The sequence below is a fragment of the Dermacentor andersoni genome, chromosome 7, assembly GCF_023375885.2.
Source record: "Dermacentor andersoni chromosome 7, qqDerAnde1_hic_scaffold, whole genome shotgun sequence".
NCBI lineage: Eukaryota > Metazoa > Arthropoda > Arachnida > Ixodida > Ixodidae > Dermacentor > Dermacentor andersoni.
In genome coordinates, this window is record NC_092820.1 from 128,012,354 (window position 1) to 128,030,488 (window position 18,135).

General features: G+C 44.9%; 1 protein-coding gene across 8 annotated transcripts in view; it reads right to left on the minus strand.

Annotated features, from left to right (window-relative positions):
- Positions 1–18,135, minus strand: part of LOC126533843 (ATP-binding cassette subfamily G member 4-like) — a 105,473-nt gene that overhangs the window by 21,165 nt on the left and 66,173 nt on the right. For 7 of the 8 annotated variants that reach the window (XM_055072436.2, XM_055072439.2, XM_055072435.2 and 4 more), the window contains exons 7-10: positions 8,178–8,301; positions 6,241–6,355; positions 4,625–4,791; positions 4,245–4,334 (exon numbers count right to left, since the gene is read on the minus strand). In XM_055072436.2, coding sequence (XP_054928411.1) covers positions 4,245–4,334; positions 4,625–4,791; positions 6,241–6,355; positions 8,178–8,301 — 496 coding nt within the window. The remainder of the gene's footprint in view (positions 1–4,244; positions 4,335–4,624; positions 4,792–6,240; positions 6,356–8,177; positions 8,302–18,135) is intronic. The other variant, XM_055072440.2, reaches the window with a different exon arrangement.

Sequence of the window (18,135 nt, forward strand, 5' to 3'; positions counted from 1 at the left end):
AGCGGCCGGTCAGGTCGACCGAAGTGGAGAGACGGGAGAGCACGTAACTCAACAGAAGAAATCGGAGCCCCTCTCCTGGCGTCCGGGGGCAGCTGCTCTTATACTCTCGGCGTCGCGGGCCAGAAGGAAGGTCACGGGATGAGCCCACGCGACGGCGGAGCATGAGCCCACGCGACGGCGCGCACGGTCGAGCCGAGAGACATGTTGAGCCGAGTGTAGTGACGCATCGCCAACCCGCCGACGGACAGACCTCCTGGCACCTCACTTGGGGAGCTCCGCTCCCCGGCTGCCGCGCTTTGACAAGCGTGGGCACACACACACACACGCACGCACGAAGACACGTGGCACTGAAACACGCCTGGACACGCTTGGCGGGGAGGCGTTGCGGCGGCGTCGAACGGCCCAAAATGTCCGCCGCTTTGAACGAAGCCCCGGCGTCCGTTGCATCCGCGCCGGCATTACCGCGCGTTGTAGGCGAAACGTAACAGAGTGGACTCGATAGGCTGCCATCTAAACTTGCGGTCTGTTTACGATCACTTAAATATTCTTTTATCCATAGCAGTAGTCTTTCATCGATACCTATTTCTCTGTTTAAAGATCAGCTCATTATGCGGAACTTTATCAAAGGCTTTCGCAAAATCTATACAAACGACGTCGATCTGGTGCTTCTCATCTAAGGCTGCAGCGAGATCACGAACTACTTCAATTAATTGTGTAATGGTAGATAGTCCAGTACGGAAGTCATGCTGGGATGAGTAAATATTCACTTCTAGAAATTGTAAAATATGTTTTGCAATGATGTGTTCTAGAAGTTTACAACTAATACAAGTGAGTGAAATGGGACGGTAATTATTTACAAGTGTGCGATCACCGTCTTTGTACACTGGTATGACTACGGCCCTGCGCCAGTCTGTGGGTAGAGAATGCGTATGTAATGATCTCTCGAAAATTATCGTTAAGCAGTACGACATCCATTCAGCATAGAGTTTGAGAAATTCAGGACAAATTCTGTAAGGTCCACTAGATTTTTTTCCATCTAAATTAAGCAGCAATTTGAACACCCCTTCTTGTTTGATTTCAAGATTTTCCATTGGGTAACGTGTAATACACGGTAAATGCTCGCCTGTATTCATGTTTGTATTATTAGTAAACACAGATTGAAAGAAGTAATTAAAATGTTCGGCAATGTCCGCAGACTTTGTTACCTTTATATTGTCTTTTACGATTTTTCAATTTTATCTTTCCTACTGCTGAGATATCTCCAGAATTCTTGCGGAGAGCTTTTTAGCAACCCTGTCAGTGTTTATTCAAAGAATTGCTTTTTGGATAGTGTCAGAGTACGCCTCAACTCTGCGCGAAGTCTCGGTATTTCGTCCGATCCCTTTTTATTTTTACGCAGTGGCTGTAGCTTTCTTTTCACGTGAATGATGCCGCGGTTAGTCGAAGGTCGGCGTTGTTTAGACCTTTTTTTTGCGAGTTGGGCGCAAATCGGTCCACACAATGGTTTACTATATCTTTAAATTCATTCCAAAGCTCATCTACAGTTTTTTCCTTTGCATGGTGCTCAAATTGGCCAAACGAGAATTCCAAAAAATCTAATATTGAAATGTCATCAGCCCGGTTGTAGTCTTTTATCGCAATTACAGGGGAGCATTTCATATGGGACATACTGATAGTAGTCACATTTACTACAATAATTCTGTGATTGGAAATACCGTCTTCAATTGTCAACAAATGATATATATCCTATATCCTATAATCCTATATATCCTATATATCCTATATATCCTATATAATCCTATATTATTGGATAGGAACACTAGGTCCAACCGCGACCTAGAAGTTATTCTTGTGTCCTCTTGAACGATTTAATTTAGATTAAAAGAAAACGTTATGTCTAGTAGTTTATCAGCGCTGGATGCTTCAGCGCCGCTGCAGAGTAGGGCCTGCCAGTTAATTTGCGGCAAATTGAAGAAACCGGCCATAATTAACCGTGTGTTTCTATGTACATTGTTGCACAAGAATGTGTTCAATCGGTTTAGGAAGTCCAGCGAAGTCGAAGGTGGCCGATATATTGCACCGACTAGATAAACGACACTTCGAAAGGAAATTCGGCACCAAACTGTTTCAGGGATGTCGCTATCAATTGGAGCCGCGGGGACAGAATTCTTTATTATGATACACACCCCTCCTCCGCGTGAATCGCGGTCTTTCCTAAACATTTTGTATCTAGGGGGAATAAATACGTCCTCTTGTATACCACACTGCAGCCAAGTTTCCGTTATCAAAACCATATAAGGGCTCTGCGAAAGCAGCAGAAATTCTAGGTCAGTTGTTTTGTTAACTATGCTGCGTGCATTTAAAACAAGAAAACGTAGCTATGACGTAGGTGACGAGCCGGGCTTCACGATCGCTTGTTGAATCGTCTGGGTCAGGCGGGCAGCTTGCCACTTCAAACTTTTTTTGCTTTTCTTTACCGAATCTACTTTTTTTATGTCCATATGGTATGCGGTGGGTGAGGTCCCAAGTGTACATTTTGTCTTTTACTTTATCATAGATAAGCTTAACTTTCATGCCTTTTGACCGATCCGATGCTGCACTTTCCCAAAGCTTTCTTCTTATTTCCGCTGTTTCTTTAGCATAGTCTTGGCTGACTGGAACATTAGTGCCCTTCAGTTTAAAACAGTTCTTTAGAACACTGTCCTTTTCCCTGCAACCAAGGACCTTCACAATAATTGGTCTTGGTCTATCCGGTTTCGCTTTTTCAATACGGTGAATTCCCTCTACTGTCCTGACGGGGACACCCAAAGTATCGTCAAAAATACCGTCCAGGACCTGTACTTGCACGACAAATCAATGTATATGACTGACTAACCAAATTTAACCTAATACTTAAGTGCACATACTGCAATCTATGAATTGTCGAAAGTGTGATTTCAAGGCACGTCCACTTGTAACGTACTCTCAATATGGCACCGCTTTCGAGATGCACCGTCAGAATTGTAGCAAAATGCAGTGTGGGTCGACACTTTTTAAACAAAACAGCGTAATATGTATTGGAGCATAAAAATAATTCGAAAGTCAGTGTATTTTGTAGCCCACTTCAGGAATGAATGTCTCAAAACTAACGCCATCTTGAGATTTACTTCTAAGTGAATACGTCTTGCGAACTCACCAGCTAAAATTCATTATTATGTCAACACATAATATAATTAAAATTATTGCAATTTTGTTATTTAGTCGAATATTCATTTCGATTCTCGGCGCAAGTAATGTCAGCCTTTTGGAGTAAACCTGCTCAAGGCCTAGAATTGCACAAGCTGCCGCAAGCATTATATTCTAAAAAAGGAAATGGCAGTTTCCTAGTTTGCGAGACAGCTCTTAGATTACCTGTCAGACGTACGCCAACGACCCCATACCCCTGCCAGACGGGCACATTTAGTTGCAGTTTCAGAGAGTGCACTTCGCCGTCAGTGACATTCGCAGGCCGTTACACCGGGAAAATTTAGTGACACTCGCTTAGCGATGCTCGAATGCGCTCCTCGAACTAATTTTTGTGCGTCGTCAGTGTTTCAAAATTAGATAAAAAAATTGACAACGCAGCATGAACACCTATTGTAAACTTACTTTTGTTTTTGCGAGTTCGAATGTTACAAGCACCCTCGAGCCATCCGCAATGAAAACTGTAATTTTTTTCCTGCTCGCCTTGGATATAGTGCTGCCTTGTCTGGGTCATGGCATTTGGTCACGTTAATGTGGTCGTATCGGGTTCATTTGTCTGCACTACTAGTTATTCTCAATAACTTTATTAACTATAACGCAGCGTTATTTTTTGGAAGCGTTTCCTAAAGTAACAAATATGTGCCGTGCCCATTAATTTACCCATCTTCATGGCCATCAATTTCAAATGACACTTTCTTTTCCTGGGGTGCTATTCTGGACATCGTCAAGTTCCGCCATATCGTTAAGTTCACTTACGGCAGCGAGTTCAGCCAATCAGAGACGTCGTAGCAGCCCTCCGGGCCAAGCGGAGCTGGCAGGATGGCGAATTCGACAATATGCCACAATTTCACCATGCAGTAGCGCACCCCGTGCAGCAACGTGCCGCCAAAGTGATGCTTGATGTGCTGAAGTGCCCTCGCTCACAGTGTCATTAAAATTGCCCGGTTGACTGGCGTATTGCTCTTATTGTTGTTGCTTTGAATAAATTTAAATTAAATTCACATCTTTCTTGCCCAGCTCACCGGATTTCTGATGAGGGACAAGTAGCAGCGCTTCAGAAGAACGTTCATCTGCATAGAGCACGAGGCAGTGGACACGAGTCCATGGCCCTCCTGCAACAAAGAGACGCAGTGCAGCCAAAACTGTTTCACTTAATGCCGCAAGGTGGCGGCAGCTGCTTGAAAACGTAACTGACCACTTTTACGAGCCCCACAGAAACAAGGCTTTGCAGGTGAAAAAAGATTAGCGCTGTTCTGAGGACGGCAATGTAGTGTGGTAAATTAAAAGCGCTGATGATCTTTGTCGATATTCATAATAATGAACTGTTCATTTTACATACACCTTGTGGTTTTTGGTACATATAAAAAAGAAACAAAAACTGTAATAGCCCAAAGGTGCATACCTGCTTCAACAAGGGAGCTAATACTGCAGCTGGTTCGTTGAGATGACCTCCTCCATTGGCAAGTGACTTTGGGGCAGGATTGGTAGAAAAAACATCGTTGTGTCGTTCAGCATAGCGCACGAGATCGCCTTTAACGTCACCGTATTCACCCGAAGCCACTTCGATCACTGCATTCAATGAAAAAAAGAGAAGACCACTGTCCTAAGGCACTGAGATATGGCAAGATTTGAAATACCTAAACATCAGTGTTAAAAGATATACAGATGTGAAGACATTTAAAATATCCATATTTGAACTTGTGTGTATATATCGAATGCCTTTTGGTACTCATTACTGCCGAGAAGAGACCCACTCAGCATACCGGCAGCTTTCTTTTGACTGCACAGCTATCTGTAATATTTTCTGCAACAGGTCATGCGACTTCTACATTTCAGCAGCATCACAACGGATAACTTTCCTTAGGCATTGTAGATCTTCATGTGAAGCTCAAAATAATTGCTATGCCAAATATGGCGGCCCAAAGTCTTAGTTCGGTGCGGTTCCCAAGCTTTCTCATAAGTTGCCATAGTTTCGGCCTGAAGCACATCAATACCACATCACTAATATGTATACGACATTCATTATTATAATGTGCAATTGGCTATTGGTCATTAGCCATTGCGGAGTAATTCCTCATGTCCACCATAAGTAAAATTTTTTCTGAGAAAAAGGTCAGCTCTGCCACAAAACTGAAACTTTGACCTTTTGCTGGCGAAAATGACTTCTTGACTGGTTCGCGCTTGGACTGAATGGCTTTCAGCACTTCACTGTGGTTTCTGGGAACCATGGTATGTCAGAAATAGTACGGTTAGAATGAATACTTTGATTTTTTATTACTGTCCATACTGCCGATTATGCGATCATGATATGCAAATCAGGCGTGACCCTCCAAACCTCTTACGAAATAAAAAAAAAATAAAGTAAAATGATTCAGAAGAGCACGTTTGGAGAAAGGCTTCACTGTAGAGCACATGGTAACTTTAACTCCGCAAGTCGGAAATTTCGCTAACAGTCAAGAACCTGAATGTTTTATTTGGTGTACATGGCTGGTTTGTCTACTGTTTAGGTTCGTGCAGTGAATTATTCGCGACTTTAGAGGGATCCTGCACCACGTATTTCCTGCCGAAATTCCCACAATCAGCATAAATTGAAACCTGAACTCCAAAACTATTCCTATGTGTTGTTCCCTTTTCAGGCTCACTTGCATTTGTGAAAGTGCTTATTTAGACTTCAGTGCGTATACTTTGGACTTTTATGCTTAAAGACCAGTTCAAGAGTGATTACAAGTCACCTTTCCATGTAATTATGCAGAAGAGGTATAATTCTGATCAGTTACTTTTTTACTGACGAGACAGAATGAGATGTTGATGCCCCAACATGGTGCCGGCTACTCATTGACTCTTGAACAGGTGGCACAGTTACATACGTATATAACTTTGTGTACTTTTCATTTAGCTTTGCAGGAGAAACAGCAGAAGAACAGTTAATGTACACACAGACATTACGACGTCATCACATAGCCATCAGAAGAACACGGTGACATTGTAAAGAAACTCCGAATACAAAGATCATCTTACGAAAGTCTGCCGGGTTGTAGAAGGCAGGGCATTGTAGACCGTTAGCTGTCAGCGTAGGGAGGAGGTCCCGAACGGTGCCGTGGTACAGGCAGTAGCCGTCCCCCAATACGTACAGCTGAAAGGAAGGATAAAAAAAAAGATGATCTTTGTTTTTAGGCGGATTGATTTTGGGTAGAATATCTGAAATAGCCTATGTGTGTACTCAAGAGATGTCGCGAAGGCCGGCAGGCTTCGCTTTAGAGATGCCTCGCTTAGATCCTGAATATATATGTATATTTTCCCACCTTACGCGTTTGAAGGAACCGTCAACACTGCGGCACACGTGATTTGAAAAAACATGGAACAGTACGGTTTTGTTCGATTTAACCCGAGAATTTCTTCGATATAAACGTGTAATAGGCTATTTTTAATTCTCGCACATCGATAACGCTTGTTTCCGACATGCACCGTAACCACTCCATTTTATCACAGACTCTGAGCCCACACGTAATGTACAGAAACCTATTCTGGCAGGTAAAATTGTGACAATATTTCAGTTGCTGCAGTTCCCAGGGTGGCACCTTGTTTTGCTTTTTTTTGTGCATGTTTCTTTAAAAAGGAAACGAACGTGAAGGGGAACGTGAAAACTGCTTCTCAACAATCGTTATTTTTCGTTTATAAGGAAATATATATATATACATATATATGTACATATATATAATCATGAGCATATAAAGCCTACAGACAATGCAGCTGATGAAAGCCCAGGGGAATTTAATGAGGGTTTAGAAACATAAATTGTCGTTTATGGGAGCCGAACCCACAACCTCCGCATTATATATATATATATATATATATATATATATATATATATATATATATATATATATATATGTGTGTGTGTGTGTGTGTGTGTGTGTGTGTGTTTGGAACTGGTCATCCATAAGTAATACGAAGCACAGGCCGAGTGATCGAATACCTCTTCCTTGTTTCTTATGAACGAGAAGAAAAGGGGTTAATCAAGGGGCCTGGCTTTTATTAATGATACCATGAGGAGTCAACAAAGACACCGAGGACAACGTAGGGAAATTCCTTGTACTTGCTAACTGAATTAAAGAAATGATGGACGAATTTTACTGAAAGTCGACAAAACATACAACTTGCCGCAGGAGTCACGAGTACTTGATCTTTTTGGATGAAGGCGACTGATAAATAAACCCACACATGCTACCTGTAGGCAACAATATTGCCGGATTCGAGACACTCGTTCTGTATTGACCTATAAGAAACGGGGTTAATCGAGGGGCCCCTCTTTTATTAATCATTTCATGAGGAGCCAACAAAGACACCAAGGACAACATGGTGGTAGTTACTTGCTATACATATATAAGGGTGTTACGGAGCCTTCTTTCTTAAAAGACTCTCTGCCTACCATCATTCTACCAGTTATCGCTTGCTAGCGTCCCCCCCTCCCCCTCCTCTTGCCCATTCGAGCTCACCCTGCTCTCCCTTAAGTTCAAGGCTTCCGAGAGAGAGAGAAAAAAGAATTGAAAAGCAGAGAGGTTAGCAAAATTAGCTGTGCACTTGTCTACTCTGCAGTGGCGGAAGAGGAACGGGTAGAAAACACGAGAAGAAATACGGGAGATAATATATAAGGAATCTGTCCGTGCAAGCAAGACAAGTGCAAGTGACAATGACTGCATCCTGTCATACAGTTCTGGTGCCATTATAGAAAGAAGCAACTCTGAAGCAATTCTGGATGAAGCTGGATGGGAAGCGAATTCACGAATTCTGTTTCACGGGCTAACAGGGCCTGCATTTACGCCTGCATAGACGAAGTGAACATAATAACAAAACGTTTATGTGCTGCGTCTTAATCAAGCGTTAAGACATCGCCTTTCTTTACAAGAATCACGATGAACTGAAAAGAGCGAGAAAGGAGAGACGGCCATGCTTACTCGGTCAAAAAGCTGGAAGATCCTCGAGCTTGGCTGGTGTATACTGCACGCCACCGTGTGACCCTTCCGGGCGAATTGTTTGAGCGTCAGGACGCACTGCAGAGCGCTGGAGCTGTCCAGGCCACTGCGACATAGACAGGACATCGCGTTGACGCCGAGGTCTGGTTGATGCTTTCTTCATACATACCACCAGAGAACTTATTCATACTCTCGGATGAAAGTGGGAATCGCATTTGCTACGAGAAATCGTGAGATTTTGTACAAGCTGCGTACTCTATAACGAAAGCAGGTATAAAATAACTCTCTTTTTTTTTTTGCTATACGTATGTGAAGGTGAATTTGGCGTTACGGGTGACACTAATTACTACTCTTCGCTTAATCAAAGAGCGCGTATCAAAGTTAGGTGAGCTTAAGCAATACAAGCAAGCAAAGAAACGAGAGCGAATAAAAGAATGCAGGACAAGAAGTGCTTAGAATTACTGGGACGATGCATGTTCTGCGTGAATTATTTTGGCGTGCCCACTCCTGCGCAGCAATATTGCTTACTCTAACCGAATGCGAACCGACAGTGAGCGTGCTTCAATTTTATTTTTAGTTCAATTCTGTTTTTTTTTACAAATTGTCCTTCTTATTGTGCGATTTGTGTTCCTTGTGCCGTAACATGCGATAACTTAAGCTATTTAAACGATCCAGTAATATCGTGAAGCACTCTTTGTTTCTTCCACCGACATTTGATAGGTATATAGGCTTTCGGTCTGTCGTGAGAATGGTTTGTCGCACTGGGTGCCTGTAGGAAGTGGGCAGAATAGAACCAGTCAACACATGCCGTCGTCGAACCATCGTTGCCGAGTTGTCATCGCCATGCGGTCGTTATCCTGCCGTCATCTTCGAGAAGTCACGTCATGCCGTCGAAGTCACACCATCGTCGTCATAAAGTTGTCGACGTGTAGTCGTCTTCTAGCCGTTATTGCTACGCCACCATGGCCGTCACGTCGTGGTCGTCAAGCCGTATGGTCATCGTGTCCCTGTCGTCACGGCGTCTTCGACACGTGGTTGTGGCCTTCGTGCTAATCGACATCGCCGTTACGGGCACCGATGCCTCGCATATCCTGCCACCCGATGTCGAGATCTGGCCTGTCCAGCCATCGGTGTCTCGGTTTGATGCCTGGCTCCGCGTCGATGTCGAGCGGCGCAGCGCCAGCAGAAACCGGCGGAAACACCGAACGTAAGTCGGGCTCACCCACAACGTCGGCGGCAAGAAGCACATGAGCACATAAGAATGAGGGTGAAACCCTCATACGTTATACCGCACATATTTTACTCAAGCGAAGTATGGGAGCCACATCGTACTCATGAAGCATGACAAGGAAAAAAAAAACATTTTTTTTGTACCCTTAGAAGTAGGCATCAGTGTTTTTATATTTACAGAACAACATGCACTTGATTTCAACACCAAGCACGTTTATGTGCGTGCTGTAGCTAGATGCCTGACGCTGTGGTTACGTATATACGGTTGGTTCCTGTAAATTTTATTCTCATCCGTGTGAACTTTAAGCCTGACGAAAAGAACCCAGAACGCTCACACTCGGGTGGATATTACTGTTGTTTACGGTAAAAAGAGCTCGTTACTTACAATAATGTGAAGTTGGACACCTTTGTAAATGTTTCCTGTTTTGTATCAAGCGCTATGTTGGGATGCAAATGACGCGAAGCTTGTCTGAGAAAACGAGGTCACCACAGCGTCGCCGCCTGCAGTTGTTAGCTGTCTGCGTTTCGAGGACAAAGGCCCCGTATGATGCGTGTCGAGTGAAGAACGTTGATGAGAGGTGTGTGGCATAAATGGAAGTTCGACACGTATCTAAATACAGTAAGCGCTTCACACACAACTTGTTTCATCGTGGCACATCCATTGTGGGGGATGACCCAATAATGGGCACATACCGGAAGACACGGGCCCAGTGGCCCCAAGTTGTTCGTGTGTATATATTATATATATATATATATCCTGTGAGCAAAGAATGACGAACGCCATACCCGAGGCAACAGGGAAAGAAAGTTTCGTTTTACTGTAATTTAATGTAAACAATGTTAAAAGAAGGCCAGCTTATGGCATTCATTGCAGTTATCTGTAAAACTAAAACCGCTCAAATCGTTCTTTGCATTTGCAATGGTTGTGAGAGGGAGCAGTCAGATTATCCTAGCGGAAAAAAAAGAAAACATGAGCGCCGAAGGTGGCCTCCCATGCAGTAAATTAACATACTTTTTGCGTTTTTACTGCGAATCTTTCGAAGGTGCGTGCAGCGAGCATCCAAACAACTGCAATGGTTTGAGGTCATGAGAGCGTGGATAACAAGAAATTTTTTTTGCCTGTTTCTTTTTCTTACGCCCATTTAATTATAGATCTACGACGTCCTTGTGCCCTCCGAGATAACAAGACCTTGGCCGCCTGCCACACATGAAAATGTCGGCGACGTCTGAACGAAGAGAGGTCGTTTACGGCGCATTATAGATGCAGGTCTCGCTTCGACACGACGCTATCTTTGCACGCTAAACGTCGAGCCGCTAAGCTAACGGGGTCAAGTAAACTGCATTGCTGCGCCCATGTCATTAAAGTCAGCCATAGGGGTCAAGAGCTGATGTCGAAGACAGATGTGGCAAGATATGTACTCTTATTTCTAGTAGTTAAACCCCGTTTGGACGAGGTATTTCACTTAAAAAAAGGAACAAGAGATTACACGACTTTAAACGGCTACACTACATAGACACACAACAGCTGATCTTTCGGAGGCTGCAGCTCTGAACTATGTGTCTATATTGCAATGGACATAATTTTTTCAAGTTCCTTTTCTAGGTTATTTTGCAATGTCATCCAAGGAGGTTCAATCCTGCTTAAGTATAGATATGAGTATGGCATCTGATAACCAATACGCATTACCCTGTATAGTTCAGTGCCCCCTTGTAGCGTGAATTTGTGTTCTAGTGCAGAATGCGAGTTCATGTGACGATTTCCATCGCATTTCGTTTCCAGCTTCACTATAAGTAGGTAAGATTGATGTAGTAACTAACTAAACAAAAATACTCTTCTGTAACTACGCCTACATCGAAGCGCTGAGAGCGGAAACCAGCTGCACAAGCCCGCTGTACTGCCGCGAGAGGTTTCTCGAGCTGACATTCGAAGGTTTCAATGTATTTCTTCCGCAGCCCACAATAGGCGCACTGAACTTCTGCCGCTTTCCTTCTGCAACGGTTGCCCCACAAGCCACTGTGCATGCCCGAGAGTCACTTTCAGGATCCAGATTAATTCACATTCCAGTAAGTTCCAATGAGCAGGTTACAGGAAAAAGAAAACACGATTGTTATTAAGACGGACCAAAATACAAAACTAAGTGCGAAGACGTTGTTTATTCCATTCAACGTTCGCCTAATCTTCGAGTAACCAGCGTAGTGCAACTTACTCGGTGATGAAAGATCAACTAGCGTCCCCTGTACGAGACACAAACAAGATAATTCGCGCGCTCGGGACACGCGCGAGCTTTAGCGCCGCTCTTAATTAGCATTTAATTCTTCATATACGTCTCACCCTTGACCTTATCCTGCGCCGGAAAAGGAGACGGGGACGCGAGGCGACCAAATGAATCCGCGGGCACGATGCCAGCTTTCAACAACAAACATTTCCGAGTAAATGTGAGGGATGCACCACAAGTACCTTGGAAACGCTTGTTCATGGAAGCTGACGTCGTGTCTGTTTGTTGGCCAGCTTACGCTGTATCCATAGCCTCCATTTATCCCGACCGCAACGCAATGGCTATACGCTTTATCAGGTCACGTGTGCATGCCAGCTAAAAGCTCGATGCCGTGCAATCCACACCCGAACACGCGACAGTGGGAAGTTTCGTTGTTTATCGTAGACTCCCGGTACTAGCGCAATCTGGTCAGGAGAGCGCACCGAGGGCCTGCGGATCACGAGGTCCTGGACTGAGGCCCTGAGGGCTCCACCCATGAGCGAGGCCTCGCGGCGGGAAGCGGCCCTGTGCGATTTTATATACCAATAAAGTTTCTCTCTCCATAGCTTAGGAGATATGCGCGCGCTGGTGTGCGTGAATCTCGGAGGGCAAGTTCTTTCTCTTTGAGTATACTCACATTTTCTGCCGATCACGTTACAGAACGCGGGCATAAGCGTCAACAATTGTAAAGCAACGCAACTAACATTCCAAGATGGCGCAGCAACAAGCCCGCATCCCAATAATTTTCTTATTTTGCGCGGTGGTTTGTGTTGTAACCTGAGTGCTTTCCTTTTGCTATCTCTGTATTATTGGTAATAATAATAATAATAATAATAATAATAATAATAATAATAATAATAATAATAATAATAATAATAATAATAATAATAATAATAATAAAAACTCAGTGGCCTTCCACTCTGTAAAGTAGACCAGTGAAGCAATGTATGTGGGCCCCTTAATGGCGAACTGCACCTCCGCCGCGGGTTGGCCCGGCATTGCACTATCTTCGGGATCGGCCCAAGTATACATACGTAGTGTCTACATACGGACACGATCCTGGGGGAAGTAGCCCTGAACAGCTTCGCTGCAATTCGCTGTAAAATTGGTTATGTCTTTGTGTTTCTCGATCAATTAATTAATACCGACGACGAAAGATGGAACAGTGGCACGAGCACATTCGCGCGGTATCGCCGAGGAGCGCCAACGAGCCAGCTGTGGAAGAAGACGACGACGCTGGAGCCAATCCTCATGATGATTAACACACGGACACGATCCTGGGGGAAGTAGCCCTTAACAGCTTCGCTGCGAAAAAATCTCATGGCACAGTAGCAGTAGCGTTAATGTTCAGAACGCTAGCTTTCATATCAATTGCGACGCCCTTTTTCCCCCTCAACTCTTAAGCTGTTTTTCATGACAATAAAGTTCCATACTAAACATACTAGGGACATTCTGGCACCATAGCATCTGCACGCATTGCCAGTGCAGCGCTTCATTGAGAATAGCGAAGGCGAGTTCTACATAGATCTGCTTACACTGCGATCTTCTGGCTCCGAGAACCTTCTAGCTCCGTGTTATAAGCAATGGACTTAAGCTTCATTTGTACATATGGGAATTTAACGCATTTAACTTCTCAGCTTTACTACGAGCTATTCGGTTATGGAATTCGTTTCCCGACAGCACTGCCGCGCCAACCAACAAAGGTAAATTCAGATAACTACTGAACCCATAGTTTTCATCCTAACAAACATATTCATCTGTACATATTTCATGTTCTATAAAACGTGTCATATATATGTTGTGTCTTTCTTTTCCCAATGCACCGTTCTGTATGCTACCATGAACTGTCTCTTTCTCAAGGCATTCCTATTAATTCTTTTCCATTTTTCTTTCAATTTGTTGTTTCAATTTTGTTTTTTATCGTATGCGCTTGCGCTCTGTGCGTAATCTTGGTGTTGTTATGCGCGAGTGAGGCACCACTTTTTATGTTACCGTGAATTGTGCTTTCCTTTCCTGGCAATTCTTTGTATTGCTTTCCCATTTTTTATTTGTAACACTGTCTTGCAAGCCGTCATCACTGTAGACATTCTTTTGTAGCTCTCATGTATCGGTTTTCTGTTGTCATTTGCTCCACGACGCCACCCTTACTCAACGCCCGGTCTACAAGGAACTTGGAAATTAATGAGTAAACCATAATTTCGCTGAATGACAATGATTAACCTCACGTAGCCCCTAACGTAGACAATGGTAGCGTTTCTGGAACACCACAAGTGAGCAGAACTGTTAAAGAAATATCAGTGTTCCCTCATGGTCAGTGTAAATGCACAATTTGTAGCACATCTAGTGATCCGCACAAACGAGAGTGTCGAGACTTACTTGTGGACTTGAAGTTACCTATAACAGAATCAATTGATTGTGGACGCGAAGCACGAAAAAAAGGAATATCGAATGCAGTATGGTAGAAGCAGTCACACATATAAAAAAAAGGAAAATTAAAGAAGCAGCAGCTTCGTTTTTCAAAAAGACCGTGATGAATTTTACGAAAATCCACGCACTCAACCATCGTCCTCGAAGTACCTGAGGGACTCCATCAAAAGGATTTCGTCTAGCAATATTAGTGTGAAAAATAATGGTTATCACGACGCGATGGTAATCATTCCTGTTGCTGACATCTTGTTTCAGAATGAACTCGTTTAGACTGCAGCTTCGGCGCATAGATGTTTACCGTATAAGAAGGAACCAATCAGTAATTTCATTTGGTGCTCAACAAAGCGTACTTGTCTCGCAGTACCTCATTTTCACGATGGCTCGAGCTTTGTGTTCCTCTTGAAGCTCGAGGCAGAGCTGATGGATGAAGGGGAGGGGACGACAGCCACATCACTTTGATCAAACACTTTCATTGCTATACGGCGACTGGGCTCAGTGATGCCGGTGGCTGCAATCTAGCCATGATAGGTTATGACGGCAACGGTGAGTTGAGTCGCCGGGTTTAACGCCCCATGCAACGTTGGAGTCGTGAGGGACGCTGTAGAGGGAGGCACTGGAATTATTTTGATCACATGGGGTTCATTGACGTGTTCCTAATTATTCCAAGCACACGAGCGTTTTTACATTTCACCCCTGTCTACAAATGTGGCCGTAACGACCGGGAATTGTAAGCAGCATTACGTCGTAGCTGCTGAGCCGTAAGAGGAGGTTGGTTGTGGGATCGACTCTCACTGGAGGCAAGTAGTCTTTTTCGCCCGCTTTCGATTCCCTGGCGCTTATTATTTCTAAACTTGAAATAAAACTACAAATAATGTACCCTAGGCTTTCCTTGTCTCCATTATCTGTTGGCTAGATATGATTGTGACGAACAAACGACGGGCCGCAAAGTTCCCCTTCTTCTTCTTCTTCTTCTTGATCAGTGATGGTCGCATAGATTACGCGAGTGGGTGAAATCCATACGAGTCATGGCTGTATCCATGGCTGAACATGCGCTATAGTTAAAATTGTGGAGTCAGGAACGATGGACTAGGTCGATAGCCGACGGGACCAACCCTGCCCTTCGAACTACTATTGAGCACCAGACACGTTATCATTAACACCACTACGTAATGGACTGACTGGAGCGTTAATGTAGAAAACTTCTCCACCCCACCTAAAAAGCGAAACGTGTTTCGAGCGACCGGACTGATCGAAAACGCCAAGCCGCAATCTGTCTGTAACGATTGTAAATGGTGACTCGGATAAAAATGCTCCGCTGATATGTCCGCGGTTAGCGGCTGGACTAGACGAAATAGCTTGCGAAACTACTGAGCACCACGGAACGCCATTGCAAATGAGGTTCCTTGTAATGTCTAATTATCGAAGCTGGAAAAAGGAGTGCGCGGATGGAACCTTGGGGAATCCTCGCGCGGTCGCCAGACTCTCGTGTCTTTTAGGTAATAGCACAGTACTTGCAGAGTTCTTCAAGAGTCCTTCAAGCACTGAAGGACTCGGGCAATAGTAACTGTTCCTCCTGGCGCAAACTAACCAGCAGTTTTCCTCAGACCAGTTATCTTCACGAACGTAGAAAAGAGCAATTTGCGAAAGAGGCACCGCGCTGGCGAGTTCATACTGAGTAAAAGCACGTCAGACGCCAACATCTTCGTCTGCCATTGCAATACGCGAATGCGCAACGTGGTTACAGACTGTGACCGTCTGTCCTTGCGGCCATGGAAGACGCGCACGCACGCACGCACGCACGCACGCACACACATACGCACGCACGCACGCACGCACGCACGCACGCATACACACACACGCACGCACGCACGCACGCATGCACACACACCTTCTTGGCGAGTGTGGCAATGCCTTCAGGTAGGCATTGAGCCGCCTTCCAATATTTAGAGCACAGATCCTAAGCACCAATTCCTGCGTTGGACGTCGGCGTGCGTACAAAGTATTTACTAAGGTAATCGCAAATAGAATCAGGAACACCTTAGACTTCTGTCAACCAAAGGACCAGGCAGGATTCCGTAAAGGCTACTCAACAATAGACCATATTCACACTATCAATCAGGTGATAGAGAAATGTGCGGAATATAACCAACCCTTACATATAGCTTTAATTGATTACGAAAAAACGTTTGATTCAGTCGAAACCTCAGCAGTGATGGATGCATTACGGAATCAGGGTGTAGATGAGCCATATGTAAAAATACTGAAAGATATTTATAGCGGCTCCACAGCCACCGTAGTCCCCCATAAAGAAAACAACAAAATCCCAATAAAGAAAGGCGTCAGGCAGGGAGATACGATCTCCCCAATGCTATTCACAGCGTGTTTACAAGAGGTATTCAGAAACTTGGAGTGGGAAGAATTGGGGTTAAGATTTAAGGGGAATACCTTAGCAACTTGAGATTCGCTGATGATATTGCCTTGCTTAGTAACTCAGGAGACCAATTGCAATGCATGCTCACTGACCAGGAGAGGCAAAGCAGAAGGGTGGGTCTGAAAATTAATCTGCAGAAAACTAAAGTAATGTTTAACAGTCTCGGAAGAGAACAGCAGTTTACGATAGGTAGCGAGGCACTGGAAGTGGTAAGGGAATACATCTACTTAGGGCAGGTAGTGACCACGGATCCGGATCATGAGACTGAAATAACCAGAAGAATAAGAATGGGCTGGGGTGCGTTTGGCAGGCATTCTCAGATCATGAACAGTAGGTTGCCACTATCCCTCAAGAGAAAAGTGTATAACAGCTGTGTCTTACTAGTACTCACGTATGGGGCAGAAACCTGGAGGCTGACGAAAAGAGTTCTGCTTAAATTGAGGACGACGCAACGAGCTATGGAAAGAAGCATATGGGTGTAACGTTAAGGGATAAGAAAAGAGCAGATTGGGTGAGGGAACAAACGCAGGTTAATGACATCTCAGTTGAAATCAAGAAAAGAAGTGGGCATGGGCAGGAGATGTAATGAGGAGGGAAGATAAGCGGTGGTCATTAAGGGTTACGGACAGGATTCCAAGGGAAGAGAAGCGTAGCAGGGGGCGGCGGAAAGTTAGGTGGGCGGATGACATTAAGAAGTTTGCAGGGACAACATGGCCACAATTAGTACATGTCCGGGGTTGTTGGAAAAGTATGGGAGAGGTCTTTGCCCTGCAGTGGGCGTAACCAGGCTGATGATGATGGTGCGTCGGCGGCGTTATATCTCGTACCCGGGCGAGCGAGCACAGGCGAAAGATGAAGGCGAACGCGGAGCGCAGCGGTAGTTGAAAGAAGAGCGCGCTAGGACGAAAGTGAAGGAGGAGGCTACAGGGAAAGCATGAGACGGGAAGAGGAGGAGGAGGAAACGCATGCGATGAGTTGCCGGCGGCCACAGCAACCGCCACCGCGTGGGCGATCTCATCTGCGCTTCGAGGGGGGGGGGGTCTAAGGTGGCGTGAGATGGGGAAGGGCTACGCTCGTCTGCGGTGTCAGCTGATGAGGTAAGTCCACTGTACCAGCGTGTGTGACGTGCGCCACTGTTCCTGCAAGGGGCGATGGCGAGCGGCTACGAGTTGGGCTCGATGAGACGTTCCCTCGGGCGTTGTCACCGCTGACACTTGTGACACGAGTTCCCCGCGACGAAGGGCAGTTCCCGTAGTCGGTGGAACGTAAGAGTGAGAAGAAAAGCGTAGTGCCGTGCCGTGCGGCGACGATGGCTACGACATGGCGCCAGAGTAGCGCGTGTCGTCTATATGGAAACAAAGCGCTGTGCTCACAAGGTTCTCTTCCCAGTATAAATCTATATAATCATAATACAAAATGTTGTCGTGCGAAATGAAAACGCCTATAGCGCTGCGCACAACTTTCCAATTCGGGAGTATCGTAATCATCGGTGAATTTCTGCCATCATCATCATCATCATCATCATCATCATCATCATCATCATCATCGTCATCACGTACCCAGCGTCGCATACCCTGTGACGCATACCTAGTGACCC